The sequence below is a fragment of the Pseudonaja textilis genome, chromosome Z (genome assembly GCF_049901715.1).
Source record: "Pseudonaja textilis isolate UNSWEBS1 chromosome Z, rPseTex1.2, whole genome shotgun sequence".
Classification (NCBI taxonomy): Eukaryota; Metazoa; Chordata; class Lepidosauria; order Squamata; family Elapidae; genus Pseudonaja; species Pseudonaja textilis.
Window position 1 is genome coordinate 45,059,468 of NC_142008.1, and position 12,310 is coordinate 45,071,777.

Consider the following 12,310-nt stretch of genomic DNA (forward strand, 5'->3'; position numbering starts at 1 on the left):
GAAGTGTATGTTGTGGCATTAATTTTAAATAATTTCAGCTTATTCAATTGTGAGGAGCAATAATTATTTAAAACATCTTCCTTGGACAGCTTTAATGGCTTTTATTGTTTATAAGACTTTTAACCTCATTACAATGCAGATTCTATGTCTCTAAGCCTCCATCAGGTAGAGTAAGAGAATCAGTTAAACTCCAAAATATGTCCTAATATTACAGGAATGAGCCTGAATGAGTTACTATATTGTATGTTGCATTTCCTTTTCTATACGACTTTACTTTGGAAAGCAAAATATTAGCAGCACTATTGGACAGTAAGACTATCAGTTCTCGGCTGCACAATCTGAATGGCCTTTAAGTGGCACCAACGATAAACTTTGAGTGTATTGGACTCCTAAAGAAAAGGGAAAATTGCAGTCCTATCTTCAAGGTAGGTATATTCCTAAGCATTGGTCTGTCGTAATATTAAAATGCAACAGGTAGAAAAGAAATTCAGTGACAAGAAATAAAGAGATACCAACACATGTCAGTTATAAGATGTTCGTTTTTAGAATTCAAGCTTACATAATAATCTATGCTCACTATAGTCATAATTGCATATTAATATCTGCATACAAAAGCTATGTAAAAATTATATTCTTTCCCCAAATATACAAATTTTTCTTCAGGTAGTTTAAACATTTTTATGATCACAGATTTAATATAGTTTTTAGGCTGAAAAAATATTACCCATCTAGCATATATTTAACACTGTTTGAAGGAGGGGCGGGGGAGAAAACAAACAAAACACTTAAATTTTATCCCAGAATCTTTAGCCTTTCTAATAAATCTGTATACTTCCAAACTTAGTCTGAAGACATCCAAACCATAACAAGCCTAATCCAAAGCTCAGCAGCATCCATCTTAATAAAATGAAAAGAAATAAAACATTATTTGTGGAATTCTAAAATAATTGACATAAGGAAAAATAATTTAAAGAATTACATGGTTTTTTTTTAAATCCATGGTATGATCTTATTTTTCACTTTCATAATTTCAGTTGCAAAATAAAAATGTATTTTTAATGTTTTACATTGTGCTCAATAATTTACATCAATTCCATCTACATGGATGTAGAGTTACATTTGATTGTCTTGTGCATAAATAACAATTAGCTTTATAAAGTTAAACTGTGCAAAACAGATAGTCACACATAGCTTTTTACCTGCACAAAACTGCTTCTGAAGGCAATATAGTTGAAGAAAGATTAATACACAGAAGCAAGGCAGACTCTGCATTTGATAGCACTTATACAACACAGTAAAAACTTAGTGAAAGGCCAAATCTTTTTAAAATTATAGTAATCTCTATTTATGTTTATGTCTTTTAAAAAGAAAGCCTATTTTATTTTAAATTAGTTTTCTTTGTTTTTTGACGTAAATAAATCCCTCCTACTTAAGATATCATGTCTCTATAAAATTTTATATAAGGGTCATATAAACCTAATATAACAAGGAAATTTCTGATAAATTAAATATTAGCAGAAATTACAAGAGAACATAGCTAAATGCCTCCTGTATGTCTTGCTATTTCAAAGCTGCAAAAAGGCAAGCAAAGAAATATTTCTTAATAGATCATGAATGAGTACACAACTTTATCAACGTTTTTCTTAACTATCAAAATGAGGCAGAAACTTGTTCTGGCACCAATGGCTGATAGTGACTTGCCTAATTTATTCATCTTTTTAAAAAATCATATGGACTGTATTTGTTTTCTAATAAAGCAAGAACGAGTCTCACAGATTTTGATTCTAATTTCCAGCAGAGGATAGAGGTTATAAAAACCTAATCCTTCAAAAAATATTGGCTCCATCTGAAAAGCCTTAAGATTTAAAAACCCTAAGAATGATGTTACTGACAATTTATGTGGTATATCAATATGATATCTACATTTTTAAGATTACATAGCACAAAATATATCCCTAACAACAATGTGGTCATCCTGTGATCTATAGAGCTGCATGGTCAGGTTTCCTTCCATCAATCAACCATTTTCCTTTTGACTTTGTATTGCCTTTTTAATATCACTTCAGTACATTAACACAAAGATAAATCACAAGTGTTCAGCGTCTGATTCTGACACCTATATTTTGGCACAGTGCTGTTGTTTTTAAAATGGCTAAGTCATGTAGAGTCCATCACTATTCTCTCTCTCAATTTAAAAACACTATGGAACTCAATTGCAACATCAAATCCACTGCAGCTTAAATATCTATCATTTAGAGCAGGACACATTAAGCTAACAATTATTTTTAAAAAGAGAAAACATATTTTGTAGAATGCTCCACTTGATACTATACCTACAGCAGAAAACAAACCGGAACAGCATGGGACATCTTAAACAATTAAAGCTGCATAGTCAAAAATTCAGACTTTTATAGTCAAATCACCTCTCAACAGAGAATGGGTGTAGAATTTACCACTCCCAATAATCATTTGAAGCTATAGCTGAGGATGCTGCCAGATATATCTTAAAATCTTATACCAGTGCTTGCAGGATTGGCACCACTTTATTTGTCAAAAAGAAACCTGAGGTATCAGATTCTAATAATTTAAAATAGTATGTTTCTCTGGTGTGACTAAAAATAGAAACCATTATAACATGAACCCAGTTACACAGGACAAAAGAAGAGCAACTGGAATCTTGGGGTTGGGATAGCCATTGATGTTGAGAGATTAAGCTTCTACAAATCAAAATGCAGCTTGTGAGTTTTGATGAATGATCACTGAGATTGTCATGCCAATGGATTGTTACAGTCTGAATAGCACAAAGCACATTGAAAACCAAATGAGCCAATTTCATGTATTTTTGTTTAAATGTGGGCTAAGCTTTAGAATACTACATCATAAAGAGCTAATGCAAATCAAAACATATCATTCATTAGATTGTGATCTTAGCTGGTTATATGTTTTATACATAGCATATTACAGTTTTCTAGACTGGAACTGTTCCAAAGTAATAGGGAGATTCCTTACTGATCAAGATAAATGGTTGGGAGTAGATATTCTCTTCTTATAGTAATACATTATTGAAAAGCTTTGAAGTATCAGGTTGGATCCAAGATTCTTTCCTTATCCCCTTCAACAAAGGAAAACATTGGAGTTCTTCTGAAAAATAACCCTAGATTCCATATTGATTACTTTACTTTGAAGAAAATCTCAACATTTCCCCAGGGGACTTAAGGTCAAAGGTTAAGTGAGGTACTCTAGTCATTATTGGATGCCCCTTTTCTTTTAGTCATGAACTTTGACATGTATACATGGAAGTAAACATTAATATAAATATTTATATTTGGGACAGGGAAGATCAATAGCAAGACTTAGATTTTAGAAATACTATGTTTGCAGCTAAAATATAATCTTATCTATAAAGTTAATAACAGATATGCACAGCATACTTTTTCTATAGCACAGTAAAAAAGAGATGGAGATTTAAAAATAAAAATGGCATAGGAAAATGAGAAAATGATAAATCCTCTCTCTAGGGCCTCTCTATACTTCTGCAACTTGGTGATATTCTGGCATGTTGACTAGTAACTTTGAGAATTGAACTCACAATGCGTCTAAAAGGAACTAGGTTGCAACAAAAACTTCTGTGAAGGCGGTTATGTGATAAAAGCAGTATTCCACCATAAGCTCCACCTCTTATGTTCACATACTATGACAAAGCACACGCGTGAAAAGAACTAAAATTTGCAATGCAATAGTACAATGCTATCATTATTTTTATGAAAACATCCAGTCTTCTGGACACCTCCAAATTCTGAGAAGGCAGAATTGAACATATAATATAGTACATTTTCATTTGTTTTCTTACCAAATGGGCTGATTGCCACCAAAATTCTTGACAGATATTTTGGCTAGAAAGATATGATCATATTGGGAAAAACAATTCAAGTCAATTCAACTATGTTTTTGGACAATCATTTTTAGAGATCTCAAGCTAGTAGACAATTCTGACATTATGTAAATGTTTAGATTATCAGAAAATTGTATAAGATAAGAAACTGCATAGTCTATAAAAATCTCTCCAATGACAATATCCTTATATGCCAAATCTGTATGCATACCTAGTTTATCAAAGGAACATGATTCAACCCTTAACCATGAAGCCCCATAGAACAGCATTCCCCAACCTTTCCAGGTTGGCAGCTCAGCATGGGGAGGGGCAGGTGCAAGCATGCACATACACACAGCTTCATTTGTGTGGAACTCATGCACGTAGAGCTGCAAGTGCTGGTGTCCACCACTGACGTGAGTGGGACTGTGAGTGCTTATACAACTCATTCATGTGAGTGGGGCTGCACACATGCGCTGGCTCACTGTTCATACAGCCTGGTTGTGAATAGACCATGGTAAAGGGTCATAGCCCACAGACTGGGGACCCCTACCATAGAAGATATCATCTAGAAGAAAAACAATCCTTGTTAAGGCAAATTCACTGACATCTTGATTTAGGTTGTTATAGAACCAAAACTGTTTTACAGAAACCAATCTGGAATGTTGATATTTGTTTTGTAAAAACTAAAACACTGAAGTCAGCCTGCCATTAAGAAGAATTTCTTCTCTGTAATTCATATAGACTGAAAGTTTTACTGCATGGTTTGGCATTTACTGACAAGGACTACCATTTGTAGATTGTAAATCAAGTGTATTTAAACCATTAAAAATAACTTAAATGCAATACACCTAACCCTGCACTGAACTGTGGTCATGAATGGGAGACTATTGGGTGCATATACATTGAAAAGACTTCTGTTGTCAATGGAATGAAGATGTCTGAAAACAATATTATAATTCAAATGTTGTCCATAGTGACAGTCTACCTGAGTGCAACACCACTAAAGAGGATAAAATGATTTGGAATCTAGAATTTTAGCTATTCATTTGGAATAAGATCCAAAAGCTTGACCGTACCATAACAATTTACATTCTGTCAAATCTTTTTTCTTGAAACGGATTTCCATGTCATAGCATGTGACACTTTGTTCACAAAAAGTTAAAGGCCCATATCTCTTGGCTATATAAAATGAGATTCACAAATCCTCGGATTCAGGTTACTGATTTACAGTCACTGAAAGGGTGAGGGTATACAGGTAGAAAAAAGATATATGACTATACAAAACAGGTTTATTACAGATAACTGGAATTAATTTTTGTTGAGTTGGGGGAAAAGACAGAGAAAACCTTTCTGTATTAAATTGGAAATAATTCATTGCACATGTTTTATGGTTTAGGAATTGCAGGCACTAGTAGAGACAAAATGGATGAACCAGGGGGAATCCTTAAAGCCATTATCATGTGAATATTTAAAAACATATAAAAGGCAAGGGCACAAAATAACTAAGAATAGTAGTAGTATGTCTTGCTACTAACTCAAAATAATTTTGGGCAAGTGGCAGAAATATAGTTAACTATGTCTCTAATGTATCCAAATTACCATAAAGAAGAAAAGAGATCAAGGGCCTTGGCTCTGTGGAAATTTTAAATGTACTTATTTCTTCCTGTATTGTTTTTAGTTTTGGACTGAATAAGAGGAAATGAGAAGCTATGTTCACCTGGGGGAAAAATAGGACTGGCTGCATTCTGGAGCTTTTTACAAAGGTAGTCCTCACTAAACAACCACAATTTGGATCAGGTGATTAAGCAAAGCATCACATAACTGCTGGATTTAAGGTGTCACTCACGCTGCTAAGCAAATCACCCATGGTCATTAAAGCAAGATATCACACAACTGCGACTTGTGATTTTACTGGTGGCTTTTTCATTAACTCTGCTTAATAGAAGCTGACACAAATAGCAACCATGTGATTGTGGGCTGCTGTGTTCATTGTAAAGAACTCAAATATCAATTACATAACCGTGGGGATGCTGCAATGGTCATAAGTGCAAGGACCAATCATAGTTACTTTTTCAGTGTCTCTATAATTGAACACTTGCTAAACAGGGCAGCTATTAACTGAGGATTACCTGGAATTGAATGTCTAAAATACTCATAACAACCTGAAAATGATGATGAAATTATGATTATGGTGGGAAGTTTTACTTGGATAAAACTATCTATTTTTAAGCATGGCAAGGTGAAATTAGACATAGCTAAAGTTGCAATCCTCTACATGGTTATCTGGGAGAACACTGCAATGAACTCAATATATCTGAATTATAGTTCAAGTTGTATATAACTGCAAACTGATTGCATTTGATCTTCAGCAAGATTAACACTTGCTAGATTGTTCTGAATTCCTCAGCAGAAGTCTCATGTCTAGAAGTAAGTTAATACTGTATAAAATATGGCAGGATTTATCTATCCTTTTCTTGCTTCCTCAATTTATTTATATTTTACCCATATCACTCCAAACAATCAATATAAACATGGGTCGCCTGAGTGCTGGTGAATAAACTTAAAATTCTTGAGGTTAAACTCTTGAAGGATTCACATCGAAAGGAGTAATGGACACACAAAAAATGCAATTGTGACAAGTACCCGCATTGAAGGGATATCTTCATTCATTCATGCCTATTAAAAATTATCCTCCAAAGAAGGTGGTACAAAATGGGAATGGACCAAAAGTAAGAAGAAAAAACTAGGCAATGGAATGAAATTACACCCAGTAGTGCTATAGAATCTCTGAGAATCTTTCCAGTCTTTTTAATCCTCAAATACTTCCAGGAACAAAGGAGGAAAGAGTTCTGTGGGGCATTCCACCTTCATGTGCAGGAAGCGGCTAGCATGGCAGGCTCCGATCATTCGTAGGTCCGTCACTTTCATCAGCAGTTTTGGCCAAAAGTGTGCAATATGGTGCTTTCTGTAATTAATATAGTGTTCAAATGCCAAGAGGAAGCTTTCTTGACACTTTTCTATTCTTTCAATGCTGACAAGACCTGGGCGATCTGTAAATATAAGATTTAGATTTTAAAAAATTAAAAACTTTTATTCACCTTAAAAAGTATATTTTGCAAAGTGCAAATAGAACCAAAATGATTTCCATTACATTTCCCCAGGCTGCATAACTTGAATCTTTGCATGATCCTTGTGAGCTAGTAACTTGGGAAAAGGTACTATTGATGGGAAAAGCAAGTCTGGTTGTTTGGGGTATTACAGATGAATTGTGGCTGGTGTTTGTGTGTGTGTGTGTGTGTGTGTGTGTGTGTGTGTGTAATGCACACAATCAGGTGATCAAAGCCTTCCTTTTAAAATTTGCATTATATGCTTAAAAATGTCTGAGGTTTGAGTTACCTGGTTGTGGCAGCTATTTTCACAAAATTAAATTGTATCCCTGTGGATAGTTGATTTTTGGACATTGTTAAAGTGGACATAAGTTGGGACCTGTTGCATTCACTGGAAAACTCAATGATCTATCAACTTGGATGATATAATGCAACAGTTCACTCTGTTGAATCTGAAATTGCAAACTCTGTTGCAATATTTCAATTGCATAAAATCAATTTGTCAGCTATATTGTATCCAGAATGCTTTTTCATGACTTTTGGATTATACTGTCCCACACACTCATGCTCAATACTGCTGAAATTTGGTAGCAAATATAAATGCCAAAATTTATCCTAATTTTTAAACAAAAAATAAAAGTAAAAGCTAGTGCAGTAAGCTTCCACTAGAGGGAGACAGTCTATCAGAGACAGAGAAGTAAACAGGCTGAAAGTTGTTTCTTTAAAGAATTGATTAGATCATTACTTCCAATTTTTCGAGAGCTGCCCACTCTCAGAACATTCCTTTTTCCTTATGTATTCTTTCTTTTGTTTAGTATTCATTGCAAAAAAACAACAACTGGCTATAACAGTTGGATGACAACCAAATAAAGTTTCTTGCAAGACTAGTTCTTTTCTTCTTTACTCAATGGTAAGTACATTTTTGGAACAGCAATTTTGCTAAAGGAGTTAACTTTTGTTCCTAGCCTCTCAAGTCATGAGCAGGATTTCATTTTTCCCATTAAAGTTGATCTGTGAGCTACATCTATTTCTTGACTCTTCTAATTTTATTCTCAGAGCTCAGAGCAATGTGAATTGTTCATCTCAGAGGTCTATGAATAAAAGGATAAAAATGAGGCTGAGACATAGCAACTGACTCCAGATCAAATGAAAGTTTCAGGGTTGAGAAGATTCTGATGATCTAGCCACAAAACCACACTGATCTCTGGACTAACAACAGATATTAAGACCTAAATAACATGTAAGGTCCTTGAAAGTCCACTAATAAAAACCTATACAAAATTAAAAGGGAAGGGGGAGCAAAAGCAAATGTTTTATTTTTAATTCCTTGGTGATTACATTATAAAATTCACAACATCATTTTGAAATAAATTCTTAACAACTATTTGATCTGCTATAGATAAGACAGCAACCATGTTAAGCTTTGCCTAGGATTCTTTTATGTGCTAGACCATATGGCAAAAAATTACACCATAATGTTTGTCCATATTCATATATAATCACAAGCAGACAAGAACTTGGGCTCTGCTAAGGAGCAAGCATAGGATACACAAAACATAGCAAAGTGGTGGATATCCTTACCACAAGTAATCTCACATATCTTCACATACAACTACCGGTAATCCTATGTGCTTAATGTCACTAAAGATCTTAAGCATCTCAAAATACATTCAGCAAAAGACAAAAAACAATAAATCTAAAACAAAGCTTGCTCATAGTAAGAATGGTATAGACTGTCAATTATATCTATATTATTATAAAAGCACGTATAATATATTTTTTAAAAAAAGTTGTGGATTTAACAAATTGGTTTTTTTATGTTCTAAAGAAGTGCAGGTGTGGAATGATTGTCTCTCTTCTTGCCTCATTACCAATTGAGGGGAAATCAAATAAACCAGAGCTCACAGAGCTCACAGCTCATATGTGGAAAAATTGGCCCTTTCTTTTTTAGTGGAATACTTGAAATAGCGAAGGTTTTTATGGAGACATCTATCTCAAAAGGAGGAAAAACTGCTGAATTATAGTTCCTGAATGCCACGAAATCAGCACTGTATAATACATGATTTTTTTTGACACTGTCATCTAATTTTTATTATGTATGTTTGAAAGGGTGTGAATCTTTCTAGAAGATTACAGATCCTTAACAGGTAAGGATATTGATTTATAATATTTAAAAAATGTTCACCCTCACCTGAAGACATCAGCAGTACAGCCTGAAGAAGAGCAACTTCTGTGTCATCAAGGTTGAATGATGATAGCGACATACCCAAGTCAAAAATGGCATCTGATACTACACCAAGACCCCCATTTTTCAACTGGCCTCTTGTTACTGCCATTTCTCCATTTAGTGTTAATGTCTCACTTTCTGGGTCGTAACGCACTGCTGCTCTGAGGGACATGATCTCCATGCAACAACCTTTCAGAAGTATAATTTGATCTTCACATGGCAGCTGCAAATAATTGCAAGTGTTATAAATTTTCCCACGGGAAAAATAATTTTCTGTATAATAAAAACAAACATAAAAACAAATCTTCCCCATTATGGGGTACTTCTAGGTAAGTCTTTTACTAGAGACTATCCCTGCCATATTCACAGAACATTAGGACCCTTTAAATAATTGTTAATAATATTTTCTTTTTTCACCTTAGTTTCCATAGAAAATTCTCAAAAAGGAGAAACAGCTATACAATATATTTTCCCTGAAACCATCCACTTAAAAGCCCTGTTAATTTTTAATTTCAGACTTTTAAAATAGTTAAAATCTGTTTAGAGCAATATCAGTTGTATACACAGTATACCTAGACTTTCTCCTGTATTGCTGACCAAAAACCAATCTGCATGTTATTTCTAAGTTTGATCTTTTTAGGATTCATGATGGTGGTGATTAGAGAGTGAATAAAGTTGGCAACTTCATATTCAAAACATTTTTTCAGTGAGTATTATTATTAAACCAGTTTATAAACCGCTAATTCTATAGAAATAGAAATCAACAAAATATTCAGAAAAGAATACCATCCTGCTTTTGTGTGTCATATGGTTATTAATTATGCTAATAAAAGTCTCATTTCATGTGAAATGAGAAGACATTTATTTTTTAACTATGAATGCTTTCTTCCTCTGTCTGTAGGGTGAGAAAGGGGAGATTTTTCTTACAGATGTGGTGATTACATTTAGCATTGCCAAAACCATTCTGAGAAGCAACAAAAGTTTGCCTTCATAAATTGAAAGCCATACCTTAATGACAGAAGAATTGTTGGCAAGTAGGTGGGCTTAGAAAAATGACAAAATAAGTAAAATAAAAAAGAATTTTAAACAAGAGTTCATATGGAAAAACAAATATTATATTTCCCTCATTGCTTCCTTCTCTTCTTCTTTCTCCTCTTCCTCCTCCTTTTCTTTTCTTCATTTGTCAGGCTTGAGGAGTGCAGTGATTGGTTTACTGTTAGCTTAATTGAGCTATACATTGATTTTCCTGAACAGCAAGCAAAATAATCTATACTGGAAAGGGAGTCATTGTGAAAGATACAACAACCACATTCATTTTCAAAGAAAGTAATGCTTTTTTATATATAGGAGAGGCAAAATAGAAATAAAGAAAAAAAGGAAAATAGAGGGATAAATTATCAATATTTATTTTGAGATCATTTTAAAATTAAAACAATTTCTTCAATATTATTGCTATCAGCCTTGTACCATATGCTTCTGCAAAGGAGGAGAATTTTACAAAACAGGTGAAAAACTACAGAATAGGTAAAATGGTTATAAAATTATTGAATACTTCCCTGGATTGTAAGAGAGCCAGTTTGTTGCAAATTGTTATATTTCTTTTTATTGTTCTGTAATGAACAATAAAAACGGTTACTTAAAACTGAAATGGCAGTATTTTATACTGTATGTATCTGAGATATATTTCAGTGCTTTTGTCACAAAAGTATGTATTCTGGGCAGTATTTTATATGGACAAAATGTACTTCACTGCTTTTTACTGCAAACTTACATACAAATCATGCATTTTCTCCTATAAGCTAAACAGCACTGAAGTACATTTTGAAACAATAAGAGGGGAGATAGGAAGAGGAAGGAAGGAAGGAAGGAAGGAAGGAAGGAAGGAAGGAAGGAAGGAAGGAAGGAAGGAAGGGGAAAAGAAGGAAAGAAAGAAAGTGAGGTTCAGAAGCATCTTGAGATGGGTATATCTAGTGTAAGAAACAATAGCTAAAGTTGTTATGTTGAAACTGTAATTCTCACTGCTCTCTAACAATAAGAATGTTATGTTTCCTCTTGCTCTTGTTTGCGTATTGGAATGAATGTTTCTTGTTGGCTATCTTATATCCAGCAAACTGCTGCAATTCCGAGTGAGATCATCTTGGAGAATAAAAGTTGAATTTCAGTTGGATTCAGTGACATAGGGCTCCTAATGGGGAGAATAACATGAACAGCATCTGTGTTGTTTCTTTGCAATCTAGTACTAGATGCTGTGCTTTCAAATGAATGCTTTAAAAATATATCTGTACCATTATAATTCCAGTCATCTTTAATCACAGAGCTTTGTACATTTCCTTGTTGAAATGCTCTAGATACTGTTTTAATTTTTAAGAAACATATCCAAATAATATTGCTACCCAATATGAAGCAAATCTGTTAAATAATAGATCTAATAATGCAGTATCATATAAAGTGATATTGTAAAATATAATGAATACATATCGTCCATATTGCTAAAATTATGACTCTCAGTATCCAGATATCTTGAAGACTATGCTAGTGGCAGTTTATCTGGAGGGTCATAATTTTCCTCCCCACTCCCTGTTTAACAATATTATCTGAAGACTAGATATTTCAAGCATGACATTTAGATTAACATTTTTGTTTTGTTTCATATCAACCCCAATTGCAAAGATCCTCAGTCATGGAGTCTATGAAAGTTTAACATGCTTAGATTAGGATTAGTCCAAGGTGGGTAAAATGAGGACCCAAAATTGTTGGGGGCAATATGCTGATTCTGTAAACTGCTTAGAGAGAGCTGTAAAGCATTATAAAATGGTATATAAGTCAGAAAATGCTTCTGTTATATTATATCAGAAAATGCTTCTGTTCATGTTGAATGAAAAGCTGTTTTATTTCATACATATCCCACTAACAGGCAAATTATATGATATGCTAAATACGTACTATCAATTCCCCCCCTTTTTGAAAAGTTGAAGAATACATGTAGGCTGTCCAGAATTGTTTTGGTTACCGAGATGGGCAACAAGTAAATTGAATAAATAAGCAAACAAAGTGGACATATCTGAACTGACATTACCACAGAATGAAAAACTTAAGCTTAGG

At 33.7% G+C, this 12,310-nt stretch overlaps 1 protein-coding gene across 17 annotated transcripts in view; it reads right to left on the reverse strand.

Annotated features, from left to right (window-relative positions):
• Positions 1–3,837: 3,837 nt before the first annotated feature.
• THRB (thyroid hormone receptor beta) overlaps positions 3,838–12,310 on the reverse strand; it is a 198,248-nt gene continuing 189,775 nt past the window's right edge. For 15 of the 17 annotated variants that reach the window (XM_087915600.1, XM_087915598.1, XM_087915603.1 and 12 more), the window contains 2 exons: positions 9,173–9,431; positions 3,838–6,924 (listed from right to left, as the gene is read on the reverse strand). In XM_087915600.1, the coding sequence (XP_087771726.1) occupies positions 6,683–6,924; positions 9,173–9,431 (501 nt within the window). In that variant the 3' untranslated portion in view covers positions 3,838–6,682. Of the gene's footprint in view, positions 6,925–9,172; positions 9,432–10,598; positions 11,394–12,310 lie in introns of those variants that run through there. The other 2 variants (XM_087915607.1, XM_087915609.1) reach the window with 2 other exon arrangements.